The 21,629-nt window shown below is 38.5% G+C and overlaps 2 protein-coding genes across 2 annotated transcripts; one reads left to right on the top strand and one right to left on the bottom strand.

The window, feature by feature from the left end:
- The first annotated feature begins 773 nt into the window (after window positions 1–773).
- mc2r (melanocortin 2 receptor) lies at window positions 774–3,915 on the top strand. Its single transcript, XM_085365009.1, has 2 exons — window positions 774–1,348; window positions 2,648–3,915. Exons 1-2 carry the CDS (start codon window positions 996–998, stop codon window positions 3,201–3,203), a joined length of 909 nt encoding a protein of 302 aa, XP_085221135.1. The 5' UTR covers window positions 774–995; the 3' UTR covers window positions 3,204–3,915.
- Window positions 3,916–8,587: 4,672 nt separating this feature from the next.
- On the bottom strand, window positions 8,588–17,926 carry LOC146622255 (melanocortin receptor 5-like). Its single transcript, XM_085365007.1, has 4 exons — window positions 17,735–17,926; window positions 17,524–17,630; window positions 11,325–11,513; window positions 8,588–9,158 (listed from the first exon to the last, which is right to left on the bottom strand). The coding sequence occupies exons 1-4, from the start codon at window positions 17,924–17,926 to the stop codon at window positions 8,588–8,590; spliced, it is 1,059 nt and encodes a 352-aa protein (XP_085221133.1).
- Between the last annotated feature and the right edge of the window lie 3,703 nt (window positions 17,927–21,629).

Genomic DNA, 21,629 nt, shown 5'->3' on the forward strand with positions numbered 1-21,629 from the left:
TTTTTTTGTTTCACTCAACAAAAATCAATTATGTTTTAAGGTAACAATAGATGAACTTTTGTAATTATTTTGAAACTCAGAACCACTTTGCTTCTATCGTTTCTCATCTAGCATTAATGTTTCTTTACTGCAAACAAGCTGCATACTACTATTTTACTTTCTCACTAAAACATGATATATTGTCTAAGCTTAGCTTAAAAGGAAAACCTCAAATCTGACCTAACATGGTTATATTTCTTTTGTGAAAACTACTGCAACTAGTTATTATTCCAATTTTTAAAATGTATTTTTAATCTTTATAGCACTTCTACAAACCCAGTTACAAAGTCTTTCACCTCTTGGATAAATAGGTTATAGGTCAAAGCTTGTGACAGTCCTGATCTAGTTAACCATAAACTAATGTTCATTCTTTGTAATAGCAACACAAAAGAAAGCCTGTTAAAAACAACATTAATATTATGTCATTATGTAGCATGTGACATTATTATTTTATTTTTTATATATGTAAACCTGCTGCCTGTATTTTTGTAGTTTAGCTCCATTGTTTTGTTTGGCAGCTGTCCATAAATTTAGTCAGTAAGTCTCTTACCATTAATTTGTGTTTTAAATTCAAATTTGTATCTATAAAAACAATTGTTACTTTTTGTTGACTTTTTTTAGGTTTTCAGCAAATATTTTTGTCGTGATTTCATGAAATTATTGATGACAAGAAAGTTGAAGGATATTGCAAAGTGTGTAAATCTAAATTTTGAGACCTTTATAGGACTCATTAAGTCACAGGTATCAGTTTAAACTTGATCTCTATGTTAAAAACAGGTCAGCAGGTAAAATGTTTTTGTAAATGTAAGAATGAAGGCAGTTTAAAATGTCATATTTAAACCAATTCGTGAAACAATATTATTAAACTTAATAAACTTTCAATGCAAAATAGCCCCAAAGTAAACATCTGCCTTTAATCAGCATTTAATCCTGGACAACCACTGTCTTGACCAACAATGAACAGCTCTATATTGAACCAATCGCACTGTCCTGAGGTGGTGGTTCCCAACCCCGTCTTCTTCACCATCGGAGCGGTGAGCTTTGCAGAGAACTTCCTTGTTGTGGTAGCTGTCATACGGAACAGAAACCTCCACTCGCCAATGTACTGCTTCATCTGCAGCCTGGCAGCCTTCCACGCCATCGCCAGCCTGACCAAAACCTTGGAAAACCTCATGATTGTGTTTGCTGATGTGGGACACTTGAATAAGAAAGGCTCTTCTGAGACCACGCTGGACGATGCAATCGACTCCCTGCTGTGCATGTCTTTCTTGGGGTCCTTTTTCAGTATCCTGGCCATTGCCGTGGACCGGTATGTATGGAGCTCTTGGATATGGAAACATAAATATTTTATCTTAAAATGGTTTATTTTATAGTGTGGAGAATGGTTTTCATGGCGAGATGAAAATATTCCACTCTAGGCTACTCATCCCCCAAAATCTCATTTTTTTTTTGTTGTTATGCCTTAGAAAATCTCATTTTCTAAGGCATAACAATGCTTAGGGCTATTTGAAAACCCTTTTAAAGAAAGAACTGACTGTTACTTACAAGAACCCACAACCATGTTATATTTGCCACACAACGAATGATTTATTCTATTTGCTGCTAATCTAGATGTTCTAAATGGTTTCTCTATGGATCTGTGGCCCCGTAATGATTTATCCTCTGCTGATATTTATATAAGGAGAATTTAAAAAGCTTTCCACTGGGCTCTGACTCTTTGATGTACAGTTAAAGGCTTACTGCAGTGGCTTCCATCATGTCTACCCAAAAATCATGAATACTTTATTACTGTAATGATACTGTTTCTCCACGTTTTAGGCAGCTATCCAAATTTTAAAATCAGTCAAAGAAAAAGAGAATGCAACATATGCACATTTATTTATAGGTTTGTTTTTTTTAAAAGGGAACTCTGCTTACTTTCACTTATTTTTCAGTTATATCTACAGTTGAAATACTAAATGCTCATATGGAACACAGCCGTCTTCAGTAGTTTTCCAAGTAATCCTGTGAGCCAAGAGAAAAGCTCTCTAAAAGAGAGCTGATATCCTTCATAAATTCATCTCAGGATTTCACCTCTGCTTGTGAGAATAGAAGCGTCACTTGCCCGCCCCCATTAAAACATTTTATTTATAAGAGGCAGCCAGTCACAAAAAGCTTAACTAGCAGTGGAATTGGGAGAGTATAATGAGCAAAATAAAATAATTTTGTCCACTTCTGGGCTGAACAACAAGCTAATGATAATGTTCATGACCATGTCCCACATTTTTCGCACAATTGGTCACCCAATTAATGCTTATGCGGCTAATATGCATTCAACTCTTAACTCTGTTTTGGGTTTCACCATCTCCTGAGACAAAAACAAAAAAACATTTGACTCTTTACAAAACATGTCATCCAGTGTGGATTAAATACATTTAGGATTATTTTGTGGCACAAAGCTTCCTGCTAATGGTAATGCACAGCAGTATCATGTTAAGGCTCAGTTAATGTCTTAAATTTAGGCGACCGAGCTGAGTGAGGAAGCTGCAGTGAAGTTAAACGTAGTTACTCAATCCTTGACAGCCTGTGATAAGTTATGAGATAATGAAATGATTTGTTTCTCTTCCAGTTACATCACCATCTTCCATGCACTCCGATACCACAACATCATGACAATGCAGCGCACTGGGGCCATCTTGGGCATCATCTGGACTGTATGCGGGGGCTTGGGCGTGCTGATGATATTGTTCTTTGACTTCAAGCTCATCATGATCTGCTTCGTCATATTGTTTTTCATCTCCTTGGTGATTATCTGCTCCCTGTATGTCTTCATGTTCATGCTGGCGCGCATCCATGCCAGAAAGATTGCAGCGTTACCGGTTGGTGGCAGGAACAATCATCACCAGCAGCGGTGGGGGAGCAACATGAGAGGGGCCCAGACCGTCACCATCCTGTTTGGGACGCTGGTGGTTTGCTGGTCGCCATTTTTTTTCCACCTTGTCATCATCATGGTGTGCCCCATGAACCCCTACTGCGAGTGTTACCGATCGCTGTTCCAGCTGCATGTGGCGCTGCTGACGAGCCACGCCCTCTTCGATCCGGCCATATATGCCTTCCGCATCGCCGAGCTCAGGCACACCTTGAGGAAGATGCTGCTTTGTTCTGACTGGAAGCTCTGCTCGTAGAGACACCTGCTTGCTTATTTTATTTTAGTCTGTTTATCCAGTCAAATGTTAGCTTTTCATCAAAGTGTCCTTCGCTCAGTTGAATATTCAAATTTTAGCGTGAACTGTGAACTTGGTTGCCGCTAAGCAGCTGTTTCTCCAAAGGGAATTCTTTAGAGACATTCTAACATCCCGTGTATTTGAGTAGGCACTGTGGCACTGACTACTGTCCGTCAATCTCCTCTCTGTTTTGCTTGAATCCACTGTCTCCTCCTTTCTCCCAACACTTGGATGTTACCTACTTTCAGAAGTGTCAATGCATTCATGTTTGAAATGAACCTCCTGTGCTAACATCCCAACGCATCCATTTTAGAGAGCCTGTTACCAATGAACATGCATTTTTTTTCTCAAACCTGAGTGACACGATGTCCACATTTACAAATGTGAAAAATAAATTGACAACGCTCTCATTTCACTATCTGCTTTTATTCAGACACAATAAAAATAAGTCATCTTAAGCCAACAAAACATCACTTATTTGAACTGAAGCTCACGTTTACATTTCTTCATGCCATCACCGAACATGAAACATGATCCCACAGCTGTTTGCATTGTGTCACTGCACATATACACAGAACTAAGCATACAACGAGCAATCAAAACACAAGCTAAACCTTGATCCAGGAACATATAATGTTCAGTGTTCTTGCTGCTGCCTTTTGTGGGAACGAAAACAGAGCACTTCACAATAATCAGCAACAATGAATCATTCTGCAAAACTGCACAAATGCTGCACTGGAAGTGGATGTACACTTAGCAAAATATTTGTTTTCTTTACTAATTAAACTTACAATGGAGACAAAACAATGTACAGTTTTACATCAATATTCAAAGCACTTTTCATTGTGTTATACTTTTTTGATCTTACATTTTCAAAGTACTTGCAATAAACATTAAAGGAAATAACAGTAAGGCAATTACAAGACTGAACGAAGAAAAACATCCTCTTAGCGCTGTTGTTTTCTCTTAAAACAACTCTTATATTACTTTCCATCCACAAACCAAAATGCATCAGCCTGAAAACATGAACAATATAAACAACTTTCTGTTTTTGCAATAAATACTGATACGTAACAGCAAATAACTCGTTTCTTTTAGTATCTACCGCACAGCAACATTCTGTATGAAAGAGCAGTTTCAGCAGATGGCTGCATTTCCGGTAAAAATCTGTCAAGCTTCTCAGTTTGGAGGTAGACACCACCAACACACACTTACAGAAGGTATAGTGAAGCTATTTGTACATTCATTTTTACATTTCAAGCAGCTTTACATAGCTTTATACATGCCCAGTAGAGTGGCATTGAGAAGTGATCACTGGGGGTCACAGTGACTCAACAGAGCAGTGACTTTACATTCAGATCATAGCAGAAATTGCTGTGCTACCAGGCGGATTTGAGACGTTTGCTTGTTAAGTGTAGCACTAATGCAGCACAGGGCGAACAGCAGCAGGCAGAAAACTGGCTGATGACAAGTGATGTCATTCAAAAGTTCAGCTTAGCAGGGCAGACAACTTCTCCAGTGTACAGATAACAAGCAAGGTGTTTGCAGTGAGGCCATTTACAAATAATGTGCAACTGGTGGGTTTGGTTGCATTGGGTGTAAACACATAATCCTCCAAAGGAACACTGAGTCCATTAGGTGTATGAGAAAAAAAAGAATCAGCTCAATATGCAATTCCTGTTTGTCGAAGAGTGCTCATATACCTCCTTTAGAACATGTGCATGCAATCTGAGCGGCATTAGTTCAAAATATGTTTTCCTCCTAAAATGACAAACTATTATAAAAAACCTGAAGATGTGCTAAAACCTATAAGAATCAGAATTGGTCAGATAGTCACCGCTCTGTAACCACCTGAATTTTGGAGGTAGATAACCTCTCAAATCTGTCAGTATTCTTGCATTAGAGCAGTGCACTGGCCTTTTTGGGGCTTTCATGGTGTGTTAGGCAACATTTTACCTCCATCACACTGCCATCATTGCACACTAGTATTATGAAATCACTTTTACAGCTGCAGGTGGTGCTTCTGTTTAGCCGTATGTGCCTTCTGCATCACTAGACCTTTGTTTTAAAAATGTCTTTATAAATCGACTATATTTATTTAGCTTTTATTTATTCTAAATATGAAAACAGTTGTTTTCTAATGGCACTGATTTACATTCATTCGCTGGCACTTTTTAAGTCAACCCAAATGTTAGACCTGTACTACCACTGATCAGGGTCTTTACTGTGAAATGAGTTAGGCATACTCAAGATATCTTATTGTTATCTGGTTTCACAAAGCCTCCCGTCAGCAGTCATGTTAAGTGGCTATGCCAGTTGTCATCAGCTCAGTAAGTCAACCCAGAATCCCCCAATTCTAGATGTAAGAATTCCATATAAAAGGAGCGGTGACATGGATCATTCTAGTGCTGCCTGTTTGTCTTCTATTACAACCTGTTTTCTTAAGAATGAAGAAATTAAAAACACAATACAGGCTAAAAGGAACAAATGATTAATACATTAATAAAGTAAATTACTTGTATTCTTACTAGTAAATGATTTGTGAGCAAGTAAAGAACAAAGTCAACAATTGAAAGGATTTACTGCTTTAATCAGCTTCTTTTGAAGATTTTGCCACGACACAAAAGGCTATAGATAAATTAAATTGCTTTGCAGTCACCAGGAAAAAAAGTTAGAAAGTTTTCCTCTCAAACCACATCCCGCTTTGTAGTTAAGGGCCTATGCTATCTCTTGAATCTTAAAAGCAAATGCTTCCCTTTCTTCCTTCAGTTTTTCCAGCTTGGCGTCAGAAGCAGACTAAAGATTTCTCAAGACAAAATTTCTAATCGACAAAATGACGCTATTTGACATTAAAGCCGTTCCATATAATGGCAGCTGGCTCATTTGACCATTATCCTCTCCAGTAACAGCTTCATTCAGGCAGAAAAATCCAGGAGTAAAAGAAGAATTACAGACATGCTAGTAAGAAAACCAATAAACTGGATCTTCCATGCTAAAGTCAGTTGTTTCTGTGAAATCAATACATAGGGCTACTTTGATGGCTGCATGGTCCTACAGGATCTAATGAAAAAACATTTAGTTTTTGTTCATAAAGTCACAAAGTAAAAAAGAACTGTTAAGCTTTGAAAAATAGAAATTTTCTTTCTGTGGTAAAAAGTAATCTATGTGATCTATGACGTATTTGTTTGACCTTGTCATTACTTACCTACAGTGCAACGTATTCAATATGTTCACGTTAAGGCTTGTTTTCTTCTTGTTATTTTCAATGTAAATATATGGCTGCATCACCATTTTTCAAGCCTATAATCCTTAAAACCATGTGATGTTGATGGAAAAGCCCTTGATCACCTAAGCAGCCATCCAGGCTGTGCAGATCCATAAAAAGACCATAAGAGGGTCTGATTTTAACCATAAGAGATCTTACATTTATAAATTATGCTGAAACTGGTGGGAAATGAGAGGATTTGACTTTCTTGAAATATAAAATAAGCTGCCAGTTTTCCGCTTCATTTCATAACCTTTGACCAATTTTCTGGAAACCTCCACTTTCCTCTGTTTAATACACCTAAATTATTTCTTTTATGTTTTTACATATGCTGACAGCCTTGTGCATCTTCCTATTCTTTAATGTACTCTGGCATTACAATTCAATTTTATTTATAGAGCACCAATTCATAACAAAGGCCATCTCAAGGCACTCAATATTGTAAGCTAAAGATCCTACAATGTTTGAAAGACACGCCAACGATCACACGGCCCTCTATGAGCAAGCAATTAATGACAATGGAAGAAAAAACTCCCATTTGACAGGAAGAACCCTCCAGCAGAACCAGGCTCATCTACAATGATTGATTGGGGGTTAGGAGAATGAGAAGAGAACAGAGCGAGACAGGACAAAAGCAAAACTATAGCAGAGACAGCCAGAGTTTAATAATGGTTAATGATTAAATTCAGTAGTGGTGCACAAGAAGCGCTCTGTGCATCATAGGAACTTTGTAGTGTGGCTGCCTGTGAGGATCATTAATCTCCATTAAATACTCAACATTGATTTCTTGCAAGTGGTGAAATCATCCAGACTATCCAGGTGGCATCAAGGGGAACTGCCGTTTTTGCCATCTTAAAATTGTCTTTGTTTTTGTTCTAAGTTTGCCTTTGTTAACAGGACATGTACACACCAAAGAAAATAAGTGAAACTGTAGATTCCAGTACCTAATAGACAAACAGAGTATAGGCAACTGCAGCTACAAAGAGCATTTTACAGGGTTAGTTCAGCCAACATGAAATCCTTTATTACATGAATGATGTCTGAGAAATCACTTTCACTTTAGTAATGTTTTAATTGATGTCTGGTTTTAGATTTAACTGGACAACCATTGCTGGCCCTGATGGAACACCCAGTGAATGACAGAGAGTCTTCTATGCAGAGGACGTGCTACTCTTTTTCTCTGACCCTCCTGAAATTCAAAATAATTATTTAGCATCTCAAACAGATTTGGTAGAGGACTCTGTGAAAGATGTGGAAAAGATTTTTGATTATTATATTCAAAATCTGAATAAATATAAGTGTTGTTTCACTTGCGCTTGTTTTGTGTGTGACTCTGCATTCAATATTGGAAAATATTCAGTTCATAACTGACAGTGAACTAAAACATAATTCACTGCCCTGATATGCTCATGCTGTTCTAGGTAGACTGTTACATTTTCACAATTTAAAGCTTAAGGGTCTTTAAAAAAAACTAGATACTACTTACTAACCGAAGCACTACTCTCCATAACTGGGAAACAGACTTTGATGTGTAAAATTGCTGTTTTAATTTGTAGTCACAGCTTGAAAGGGTACATTCGGGTACATTTGGCAGCAGTTCTGTAATTTAAAGCCAGTATATGAGCACTCTTGCAGCACTGAAAGAAAAATATCCTGTCTATCCATTTGGCTACTGCATCAGACATATTCTGGGAACAGAGAATAAAAATCTTGCCAATTAAAAAAGAAAGGCCTAAGGAAAAAAGATAAAAGAAATGTCAGGGAGAATGAAAAGCAGGCCACTAACAGTTTTGTGTGACGCACGTTAATATGAATCATGGGCTTGGACTTTAGATGATCCTAACTAAGCCTTAAAATAATGCATCTAGTAAACTTTTTGTGTACATGGTGGACGCATTAGGAGATAACTCAATGTTCCAGTCTCCTTTCCAGCTTATACTTTTCAATAGTTGCTTGTGTGACGGTACACTGTACTGTCTGAAAAGTGCAGTGAACCAGTCCTTGGGTAGTAGTATTTCTATTCCAGCGTCATATTCGGTCAGTTCACTTTACCCATCCTTTCACTGGTCTTTTCTATTTCTCAGTACTTACCAGTCAAAGCACAGATGTTCGTGCAGACGTTTCTCAGACTGTAACAGCAGATGATCTCCTTAAACGTCTTCCTCATCTCCTGACTCCTGAAGGCATAGATCAGTGGGTCAATCACTGAGTTGCACATGATGAGGATGAGGTACATGTTGAAGTGGGACATGAAGCACACGCAGTAGAGATTCCGTGGGCAAGAGATCATCAGGATGAGGTGGAGAAAGAAAGGAGCCCAGCAGACGATAAAGATCCCCAGAAGGATGGTCAGTGTGATAGCCCCCTTCATGCTGGTGCGCTGATGGATGGAGTTGTAGCCGGGCAGGGCAGCAATGCGCTTCACGTGCGAGCGAGCGAGCATGAACATGTGACTATAGAGGGAGGCCATGATGAGCAGCATGGCAAAAAACATAGAGATCAGGCAGATGATCACAGGAGTGGAGTCTGAGTAGATAATGAAGACAATTCCGCAGCCAGTGCAGAAGGTCCAGATTCCCCCGATGATACAGCCAGCTCTCCTCACCGTCATGATGTTGTGGTACCTCAGTGCATAGAAGATGGTGACGTACCTGTGGATAATAACATAGTATCCACCTCAGTAACCTCTAATTTTATATCAACATTTATTGCTCACTGATGAATTACAAAATCGTTTCAAGTCAGAAAACTTGACATTTAAACATAACGGGGACTGTGTGTGTGCTGAATACAATAACTCACAGAGAGGGAACCAGACTACAGGTCACATGAAGTGAGACATTTATTCTTGAGACATTCAATATTCAATGAGGATAACGTTAGGCAACCTTGGGTTGTTGATCACGCATAACGTACATTTATACATAAAAGGTGCAATTTTGTTATTTGGTGGCTCTGTTGTAACCTCTGGTATGAATGTAATTTATATGTCTTTGAGACAATCTCGTAAATATTAAATGTCACTGAGAAACCAAATGAATATCATATTGTCAAGTTTCCTGATTCTTGCACACCATGTATTTATACCTGATTCATATACTGAATCAGAGTCAGCCTAATATGGACCCGAGTCCACCTCTTTCAAACAGCCTCTGGGGATGGTACAGTATCATCCAGTATGATGATCTATGCAATGTTTGCAGTTTTATACATGCTCCAGTACATGAAGGAATAGCAAGCATGGAAAAGGGAACAAAAGGAATGCCAATATGTTAGAAAGAGTAAGATTTAACTCAGTTAAATGTATATGGATCAAATATCAACATGTCTGACAAACATTTAAAAAAGAACAGTTTTTCCAGTTATTCTACATTCATTATTAAGCAGACAATTGATTAAATGGTAATCAATGGTAACAAAGACACACTTTTAAAATAGTGATCACATGCTAAATGTAGCTGTGAATGGTTGTGTGCAATCAGGACGAACTAATAAAGAACAGGCACTGAATAGTTTGAAGGCCTTATTGCAATTCTTCCAATTATTGTCATTTGTTAGGTTCTAGAACTAAGAAGTTATAAAATTACTGTTTAGAGCGGCATACTGGTGCTCCGTAAACCTGCGTGGGTTCTTTGGCTTCCACCCACAGTCCAAAGACTTGCATGGTAGGTTAACCCACTGAATTAGGAGATTTGAGGCAGACCTTTTTGAAATAGAATGGTCAAAATGAAAGCACAAGATCAAGAAAGTGTGCCATCGGTGCTTATGAAATATTCATCTCTTAATAATACAGCTTTGCTGTTAAATATTCAGGCTCCAAGTTGAGCTCAAGCTCAGATGAAATTAAAAGATCCATTTTTTTCAATGTGAAAAGCCCATAAAAAGACACGAATGGTGAAGATGAAAAAAACCTGCACATTTCAAGGGTTTAAAATCTACTTCACAAGCATACAAAAAAGGAAAAGAATGAGAAGGGAAATCAGAGAAAGATGGACATTTTCTGAGTTTTCTGTCTTGCCAGATAATTTATTGCAAAGTAAAAAGTAAAAAAAACTAAAATTTTCTGCCTGTCTTAACATTTGCACAGATGCATTAGAGTAAGCAGCGATCCCCATGATGAATGAACCAGATTTGTTGTGTGTATCAGAGAAAGAAGGTGGAAATTAAGAAATAAAATGTCAATTTAAAACAAAAAATTAAACTGCATCAAGGCTGGTTTACTCATCTGCTTAAAATTAAATCCATTCACACAGTGAGACAACAAAAACACTTTGATCTGTTCAGCACTGACAACTAAGATTTAGTGCAAGCAGTATTTTTCTCTCCTCTTTACCCCATATGTGTATTTGTACAGGTATATAATGACTTTAATATATTCCCTTTGGGTTTTTTTTCTTTTCTTTTCTTTCTTTCTTTCTTTTTTGTTTGCTTTGTTATGTTTCATGCTTTTCTTGATAATGAATAAAAACTGTTTAAAGAGAGAGAGAAAAAAAGGAAATGTCAGAGGGAACACATGACAGGAATTAACTGAACGAGTGCCAAATAAGCACTGCCTCAATTTTCCTTAAAATTAATCATAAAATTACAGGGTCCTTTTTTGTTGTTATAAATTGTAACACGTCAGTTATGTTCAAGAACATTATTAGGAAACTGGGGGCTGTGGTGTTGGGCTGATGGATGAGGATTCATTGTGACTAGAGCCTTCAATTAAAACTTCAGTTCCCTTAAAAACATTTCAAAAGGAAACTATTAAGAAACAATAGCAAAAAGAAAAGAAAAAAATATATATTTGTGCTTATACTCCCTTCCATCATTACCTGTCCACAGCAATGGCCAGCAGGCTACACATGGATGCAACGACAGAGATGCAGATCATGGAGTCCACCATGTTGTCCATCTGCCTGATAAAGTGATCCTCCACCACCAGCTGCCTGTTGTTGAGAAGATAAATGATGATGGTCTCCCAGGCGTTGGACACACTCACCAGCATGTCTGCTACTGCCAAACTGCAAAAAACCAAAATACTTTATACAACCTTTATTCTGCAAACAGATGTTCAAATAAATGTTTCTATGTGCACTTCCTTCTGTGTATTCAGGAGCTGACAGAATAGCTGCATTCGCTCTCCTGTTGCGTAAACACTTTCTTCTCACAGTCATACTGGGAAAACCAATTAATTGATTTAATGCCTGAGTACAGTCTTTCACATTCTCCGGAGGTGCAGTTGAGGCAATGCTTTGACAGTCACATGCACTCACAGCCTTTGCACAAGCAACAAAGCCAGCAAAGATGGTGGAAAAATGGATCCTATCTCCCCAGTTAAAAGTGGTCACAAAAAAAAAACTGCACTGCAGGCAGACAGACAGACGCTTGATGCTGTTTCCAAACACTGTTTCTAAATAATACTAATATTTTAAGAGCTTCTTAAAAATAAACAACACGTCTATGCTATTTATGTATATTTACATGTAAAATTTGATGTTTTTCCACAGCAAAAATGGTTAAAACAGTGATCCTATAACTGCTGGTGGCTGATGGTCAGAGTATATATATATAGTGTGCATAGTGTGAACAGAGGCAGGGGCGGATCTAGGCAAATTTTCTTTGGGTGGCATGGAAATCAAATGGGGTGGCAAAATCAAAGCAATTTATTTTTTACACATATGCATGTGTTACATTCTGTAATATGTATTATATACAGTTAAAATACATCAAAAGCACAGATGTTTCATATAAACGTAGTCTATAATTTTCTTTTTCTTTAGCCCACATAATTAAACATTTCAGTTACATAAAACATGTGAATTTTGATTTTATGTACTAGCCTGTATGATGAATAACTTTGTAGCCCAATAAGCATAAAATCAATAAAGCTACACAACATGAGGTGATTCATTTACAAACACAAGTCTAACTAAAGTTTCACAATCTTTTTTAATTAGAAATAATCAAATTGCTTAAATTTACACAAAATGCCACAAATGAACCCATTTTTTCACAAATTTTTCATGTTTTATTTGGTTAACGCTCTGGGGTCCAGGGTATAATTGGCCATTTCGGACTATTTTTTTATTTTATTTTTGTGATTCACCTTTAAATTTATTTATTTATTTTTGCCTTGCCTTGTTCTTTTCAGCACAATCTCATCTGTCTGAATTTACAGTTATTTTTTCCTTCACTGTACTAACACAATTGAACTGAAATCACACACAAACATATGAGCCAAGTAAGGAAAAGGTTCTTTCACTGTAAAAACCACAAACATGTTTACAGCTCTCTAGATACACCACTCAGAACCTGATTAGTCCCAATTTTAACTCTGAATTGTTTGCCCTGGACTAAATTTAGAGTCAGGAAAAGTCTAGTTTTAGTTGACACATTATTTCAGAGGTGTCGCAGAGCAAGGTTAACAATCTGGCTGTTGTTAGTTTTCTAGATTTTCCACAGCTTTCCACGTTTGGACTCCATGCCTTGACTTGACAAATGATTCGTATAATGAGTAAAAGCTTCTTGGCCAGAAGAGGTGATATTTAAAACATGTAGCTTAAGATGTATTTCTATGCTTTGGTGCCATTTTGGTGTTTTGGTGTTCAAATGAGAATTCATGAAACTACAATAATATGTTCTCCAGGACATCTAGTTGAACCTTGTTGGCAAAGCAATTTGTTCAAGTGCCAAAGAAAATGACAGCCAAGTCTCACAGAAATAATAATGAGCACAAGCTCTTAACACCACGTTGAGTGGAGGTGGCATGTAATATGTTAAGATTACAGCCCACAGGAAGCAACAGGCTCTCCTCTATTGTCTTGGTTACCAAGGCAGCATATTATATCACAATAAACATCGTGGACTGACTCACCAAATACTCACAACTTACCTATAGAGAGAAGGAAAACAACACATTAAGTAGGAATGTATTTCTTTTTCCCCCCATGAATCGAATGGATTTTCAAATAAAAGATAACAAGTGTTATCGTGCAGTAACTCGCTGTACCTCAGTGTTACGCCGTGGCAGTCATTCAGAACCACATGAACAGAAGCACTATACAGCTCGCCAGAAATTCAAAGACTTAGTTGAATATCTGCTGTGTCTCTGCACAGCTGAAACACGTTTGCTTTTGTCTTAGTAAGAGGATTAAGTCTTTCAAATCAGAAGACAGACCCAAACAAAGTCACAAGAAATTGGTGCTGATGTGAAAACAGACATCCAAGTATTTTTCTGATTTATACAGTAGGGTCATTAAAAGTGTGACTTGATTTTGATGTGGCAGCTGCCCCAAATATGTCATGATTTTTGAGTCCACAGATCTCCATTGGTTGGAGACAAATTTAAAGAAAGAAGGTTAATCATAAGTTGTTTAAATCATCGTTACCTAATGATTAGTCTAAGGAGGCCACAAGATTATAAGATCAAAAAGCCTCTTTTGTAACTCCCTGCTACAAATGGTTTTATTTAACCATTTATAATCAGGATAAAAGATTTATGTCATTTTCAAGAGTTCACATGTTTCCTCTGGCAACACATGCTGCATGACATTTTTCTAAGTGGAAAGAATGATTAGATTTCACATTGGATTATATTGGAAATCTGCTTCTGCCAAGCTCAGGATGACCAATTATCTTCAACTGTTCTTCGGCTTTTATAAATAAACCAACTTTTCCACTTCAGGCAAAAGAAAAATATTTTTTGCACAACTGAGCTTTTTAATCAGTTACATAAAGGAGAAGGTTTGGAAATTGAAACTCATTATTTCTTTGAATTCTGGCAAAAAATCCTGTTGTGTAATCACATAGAAGCATACTCTAGACTGTCACCTTGAAGTCACACTTCAGCCACCGATTGTGCAAGTTCCCCCACTTAAAATGATGACAGAGGTCAGTAATTTGCACCAGAGGTACACTTCAACTGTGAGAGACAGAATGTGAAAAAAAGATCCATGAATCCACATGGTAGGATTTGTAAAGAATTTATTCGTAAATCAGGGTGGAAAATAAGTATTTGGTCAATAACAAAAATACAACTCAATACTTTGTAACATAACCTTTGTTGGCAATAACAGAGGTCAAATGTTTACTATCGGTCTTTACCAGGTTTGCACACACAGTAGCTGGTATTTTGGCCCATTCCTCCATGCAGATCTTCTCGAGAGCAGTGATGTTTTGGGGCTGTCGCCGAGCAACACGGACTTTCAACTCCCGCCACAGATTTTCTATGGGGTTGAGGTCTGGAGACTGGCTAGGCCACTCCAGGACTTTCAAATGCTTCTTACGGAGCCACTCCTTTGTTGCCCGGGCGGTGTGTTTTGGATCATTGTCATGTTGGAAGACCCAGCCTCGTTTCATCTTCAAAGTTCTCACTGATGGAAGGAGGTTTTGGCTCAAAATCTCACGATACATGGCCCCATTCATTCTGTCCTTAACACGGATCAGTCGTCCTGTCCCCTTGGCAGAAAAACAGCCCCATAGCATGATGTTTCCACCCCCATGCTTCACAGTAGGTATGGTGTTCTTGGGATGCAACTCAGTATTCTTCTTCCTCCAAACACGACGAGTTGAGTTTATACCAAAAAGTTCTACTTTGGTTTCATCTGACCACATGACATTCTCCCAATCCTCTGCTGTATCATCCATGTGCTCTCTGGCAAACTTCAGACGGGCCTGGACATGCACTGGCTTCAGCAGCGGAACACGTCTGGCACTGCGGGATTTGATTCCCTGCCGTTGTAGTGTGTTACTGATGGTGACCTTTGTTACTTTGGTCCCAGCTCTCTGCAGGTCATTCACCAGGTCCCCCCGTGTGGTTCTGGGATCTTTGCTCACCGTTCTCATGATCATTTTGACCCCACGGGATGAGATCTTGCGTGGAGCCCCAGATCGAGGGAGATTATCAGTGGTCTTGTATATCTTCCATTTTCTGATGATTGCTCCCACAGTTGATTTTTTCACACCAAGCTGCTTGCCTATTGTAGATTCACTCTTCCCAGTCTGGTGCAGGTCTACAATACTTTTCCTGGTGTCCTTCGAAAGCTCTTTGGTCTTGGCCATGGCAGAGTTTGGAGTCTGACTGTTTGAGGCTGTGGACAGGTGTCTTTTATACAGATGATGAGTTCAAACAGGTGCCATTCATACAGGTAACGAGTGGGGGACAGAAAAGCTTCTTACAGAAGACGTTACAGGTCTGTGAGAGCCAGAGATTTTCCTTGTTCGAGGTGACCAAATACTTATTTTCCACCCTAATTTACGAATAAATTCTTTACAAATCCTACCATGTGAATTCATGGATTTTTTTTTCACATTCTGTCTCTCACAGTTGAAGTGTACCTCTGGTGCAAATTACTGACCTCTGTCATCATTTTAAGTGGGGGAACTTGCACAATCGGTGGCTGACTAAATACTTTTTTGCCCCACTGTAAATTGCTTTTTATGGTTACTTGTATTATTTTCCTTTCTTACTTACTTGCTTGTTTGCTTGCTGGCATGCTTCCTTGTGTTCTCCTTGCTTTCAATTTAAAAGAGACCAGTAGGATAGCTCGCTTGGCATCTCCTGCCAGGCAGTTCCACAGCTGAGGGGCCTAGTAGGCAAAGGCCCGGTAACCTTTCATGACCTTTCCAGAACCTTTATTCGTGAACCTTTAACAGAGCACTGCCAGAGGAACTCAGGAGCCAGACTATTCTCAATAAAAACTACTGTTAGCCAGTGAAGGGCAACAGGGAGGGATTGGTATGTTGTGGTTGCTTCTCTTTCTGTGGTTTTAAAGCTAGGCAACATCAGCTGTAGCCTCTGGAGCAGAGTAAAGTGCATTACAATATTCAATTCTATAGACGATAAAAGCATTGATGACCTTTTTAGAACAGAAAGGATTAATCTAATCCTGGATAGCTGTCTCGGTTTTACAAAGCAGGACTGAACCACTTTAATCATTTGTGTCACAAAAGATAAATCAGGATCTTTCTGAACATAATTGATAACGGTTCATGTCTATTAATTACATCAACATAGGCTACTCCGAAAGTTATCGGTTCAGTGTCTGGCAGATACCTAAAATCCATCCACACAGGGGGTTATTCACATTGCATTGAAGCTGACAGTTGTTTGCTAGGGAATATTCCAGGATCGTTGTTGTGATTTCATTATTAGTTATTATTAATAGTACTGTTATTATTTTTCCACAGTATGTCTTTAGACCCATCTTCCTCAACCCCAACTGGTGGCAACGGATGGCTGCCCCTGCATGGTTCTGTCAGAGATATAATGTATTCCTTCTCATCTGAGGCTTTCTGGGTGTTATTGTAGGGTCTTTACCTTAGAAGTTGAAGTAACTTGTTATGATTTTACACTACATAAATAAAACTGAACTGAATTGAATTGACTGAACTGCTGAATTGCTTTCCTAGGTCATCCTCAAACGTATTTGCTATCAGGTCATAGGTCAGTCAGGATGGTCTAATGGAACGTATCCTGCACTCTCACTGATAGTTGCTTCAATCACTTGCATCTAAGTTGAGAAATGTTTATCTCATTGTTTTGTTTGTTTGTTTGTTTTTGCTTTTTTGAAGTTGTTACATTTTATTGTCTTTCTGTGGTCTCTGGTCGCCGCATTCCTCCAAAATGCTTCCTGTGTGGATGCAGCGTTGTTATGGTCGTTTGAGAAGGGCTTGAAAATAACAATGTGAACTCAAATGATATGGGCCTTGAGGGGAGGCATGCATTGTTATCCAATTATAATGGTTACATAAGGGTGTATTCTAATCCTAAATGTATCCATTTACACTAATATGTTGACAAGAGTGAACAAGGTTTCACTTGGGACCTATATTGCATTTTGCCCCTGGGAATGGCTGTATTACACCAAGACAGAGAGTAAGCACTGAAGGATAGAAGCATATTTTAATAAACTGCTGCTTAACAAAATCTTTTACACATGGTAAGCTCACTTTATTAAAACGGTTTTGGGTGGTCCTCGTACATTATTATGTTATTTTCCCCTTTATGTCTTAAACCACTGAGGAGTTTACCTGCAGACAAAGAAGTACATGGGGGAATGTAGGTTCTTGTTCTTCACTATGGCTGTGATGACTAAAATGTTCTCCAGCAGTGAGATGATACCCAGGATCAGAAAGACCTTAGGAGAGGAGATCAAAATACAGACCAGTGAAGAGACAGTCGGGGTAGTGGTAGCCAAGAAGAAATCATGAGATAAATAAATGAATCCAAAGTGCTACAGACCTCGATAGCGATGTGGACCTGCTCGCATGCTGCAGGTTTGGAGGTGCTAGCCTTCTCTGATAGTGGAGGGATCAGGGTGTAGTTTTGATGATAATAGGAGTAGCCCCAGGTAGAGTTACCCAGCAGCACCTCCTCTTGGTAGGAGGATTCATCAGACACATTCATCTCTGCTGTGGGTCGGGTCTGGATCATCGCAACTCTTACCTGGAGGCCATTTTTCAAGCAGGCTGAAAGAAGAAACAAGAAGAAGAACGTGAGACTGTGTCATGCTTTCACGTAAGCTTTGTAATATTGAGATCATGCTTAATATTATGCCAGCTTCAATTACACATGCTGCAAACAAACATGATTCACCCCAAGCACCTTGTTTATTTAACGACATACAAATAGTATTCGGTTCCTTGCAAATGTAACTCCTGTGTGTGGTCCTAGTTTGGCCTCCATTAACATCCTTTTCTAATGCTTGGTGCTGATCAGATAATAAAAAGTGGTTTTAGTACTGCCTGCTTCAGCAAAAAAATGGTGCTAGGAAAGTTCCATAAAACCTGGGGGTCAAAGTGGACTGTGATCTAAAGTTTGATAATCAAATTAAGGCCGTGGTAAAATCTAGCTTCTTTCACCTCAGGCAGCTGGCAAAAATAAAGCCAATCCTTTCACGGCAGCACTTTGAGACAGTGATCCACGCCTTTGTTAGCACTCGGCTGGATTACTGTAATGCACTTTATATAGGGGTCAGTGCATTATATATTAGTCATCTACAGAGGGTGCAAAATGCCGCAGCTCGTCTTTTAACTGGCACTCGAAAGTTTGAGCACATTTCCCCTGTTTTAGCTTCACTTCACTGGCTGCCCATTTCTTTTAGGATTCATTTTAAAATTCTTTTATTTACTTTTAAAGCTCTCCATGGCCTAGCTCCATCTTATCTCTCTGAGCTGCTACAGCCTTATACACCCACCCGCTCTCTCAGGTCAGCTGATCAGCTGCTCCTGAAGATACCCAGGACTGGGCGTAAACTTAGAGGAGATCGTGCTTTTGCTGTAGCAGCTCCTAAACGGTGGAACGAGCTTCCTTTAGAGATTAGACAGGCCACTTCTTTATCTGTTTTTAAGTCACTCTTGAAAACCCACCTCTTTACCTTGGCCTTTGACACCACGTGAGATGTTGGTTTTTTATTTTTATTTTAGTTGTTTTTAGGTGATTCGATGCTGTTTTATCTTGTTTTTGCTTTAACATAGGGCTGTTTTAATTTTATGTCTTATGTGTTTTATTTATTTAATTTGCTGTTTTTTGTTATTCTATTGTTTTAACTTATTTTCTGTACAGCACTTTGTTCCTGTGCTGGGTATTTTAAAGTGCTTTATAAATAAAATTGGATTGGATTGGATTGGAAACCAAGACAGCAACCACTCTGAGTAAGTGTTTACATTTTGTATTGCACTGCAAATAGAAGTACATTAAACACAAACTAAAACCAGATGACTGCTTTAGGCTTGATTTATCCTGCATGTCTTTTATCCTGTTTTCCTTCTCTCACCCCAACCGGTCGCAGCAGATGGCCCCGCCCCTCCCTGAGCCTGGTTCTGCCGGAGGTTTCTTCCTGTTAAAAGGGAGTTTTTCCTTCCCACTGTTGCCAAAGTGCTTGTTCGTAGGGGGTCATATGATTGTTGGGTTTTTCTCTGTATCTATGAAGCGCCTTGAGGCGACTTTTGTTGTGATTTGGCGCTATATAAATAAAATTGAATTGAATTGAATTTAGTTTTGATTTGGAGAACAGGAAGCAGCCTCACATATATAAAAAAAAAGAAAAAAAGAAACCCTCACTTAATTTGTGTAATCTGACATGTCGTAGCTTTACAGGTTATGTGGTGGACTGATTCTTGGCCGGGTCTTGTGTGTTAAACTGGTAAACTGACAAGATACAGCGAGTGCACAATAATCTGCTACTTTGCTAGCTACTGGTTTGCAGATTTTCCTGCCTTTGGGTAAAACTGGGCAAGCTAGTGGTTTCACTGTGTTCCTATCCTTTATGCTAAGGTAACCCATCCCTGCTAATAACGTCGTACTTTATTTAATTTACAAACATTTTCACAAGACAAATTGAACACATTTAACACAGAGACAAGCAATGTGTAAAATATTGCAATCCTTTTCAAGCCAGTTTACAATAATGCCACGCTGAAAGCAGCAGATACATGTGAGTGTAGGTGAACGTAGTCATTGGCTGCTCTGAATTAAGTTGGATGTGTTATATGATAAGCTGGCTGCTGACATTTTGAAGGAAAATCACTTAATTACAATGACGTAAAACAGCCACAATCACTAAAGGATGGCTTTGAAAATAGTTCCTGACTTTCATCAGTGAGCTAAAATTTATTTACAACAAATTTCATTGCCATTTGTTTTGAACGTTTCTCTTTCCTAATAAATTAAACTGGTGCAGTGACCTGACATCACACTCTCAAGTTAGAGGGCACATAAGAAAGCTTCACTGTTAAGAGTCACTAATATAACGAATCAGATGAAAAAAAAAAAACTGTTAAATCCTTCATGCAGCTAAGTGATTCCTCTGTTTCTTAACACATGACCTCATAACTGGACCCTGCGGTTATGTCAAATGATGTGCTTTTGGTTACTTATAAATTTGCACACATTGTTAGTACGTCTAAATACCGAATAGGAACTGAGGAAAGCAGCGATATCAAAATAAAACTGTTCAAGTGAAGTGAAGCGGTAAACTAAATTCAGCATTACGTCCACTCTGTCTCATTTCAGCAGAATGCCATTATCTAAATCCTATTCCAAAGTGGCGCAATGAGCTTAGCAGGTACAGCAATTAACCACTATTGCAGCGCTAAATGAAAAAGCTACACTGAGAATCATTAAGACATTTTAATTATATCCGTGTACTTTATCTGCAGGGAAAAAATAATTAATTATGTCAGCACAATTCAGTTTTTCCAGCACCAATTAACACAACGGTTATCTTAAGCAATTCAAATATAAGACACAGCCATTTAAAATCAAAAGTATAATTTATGCTCACACATTACATTTAACCTTTTGAAGTGCTTACATCACTTAAATCCACAACAACTAGAGCAACTTTAGATATATTGGCAGGTGAAGTCATTACCATCAATCATCTTGTTGTAATGCACTTCCTGGCTGGGTTCTCATGTGGATGTCACATTGACACACACTGACCACCTGTCTGTAAAATTGTTACAGATAGATGGATGGATGGATGGCATTACCTTGGCCTCCAGTAATGCTGTGAGGAACCTTGGAGTCATTTTTGACCAGGATATCTCCTTCAACGCACATATTAAACAAATATGTAAGACTGCTTTCTTCCATTTGCGCAACATCTCTAAAGTTAGAAATATCCTGTCTCAGAGTGACGCTGAAAAACTAGTTCATGAATTTATTACTTCCAGGCTGGACGACTGTAATTCATTATTATCAGGATGTCCAAAAAACTCACTGAAAAGCCTTCAGCTAATCCAAAATGCTGCAGCAAGAGTCCTGACAGGGACTAGAAAGAGAGAGCATATTTCTCCTGTTTTGGCTTCCCTTCATTGGCTTCCTGTTAAATCCAGAATTGAATTCAAAATCCTGCTCCTCACATACAAGGTCTTAAATAATCAGGCCCCATCTTATCTTAATGACCTTGTAGTACCATATCACCCTATTAGAGCACTTCACTCTCGCTCTGCAGGCCTACTTGTTGTTCCTAGAGTATTTAAAAGTAGAATGGGAGGGAGAGCCTTCAGTTTTCAGGCCCCTCTTCTGTGGAACCAGCTTCCAGTTTGGATTCAGGAGACAGACACTATCTCTACTTTCAAGATTAGGCTTAAAACTTTCCTTTTTGCTAAAGCATATAGTTAGGGCTGGA

Source organism: Diplotaxodon limnothrissa, linkage group LG11 (genome assembly GCF_057381915.1).
Source record: "Diplotaxodon limnothrissa isolate DT_005_m linkage group LG11, D_limnothrissa_male_GT1.1, whole genome shotgun sequence".
Lineage (NCBI taxonomy): Eukaryota > Metazoa > Chordata > Actinopteri > Cichliformes > Cichlidae > Diplotaxodon > Diplotaxodon limnothrissa.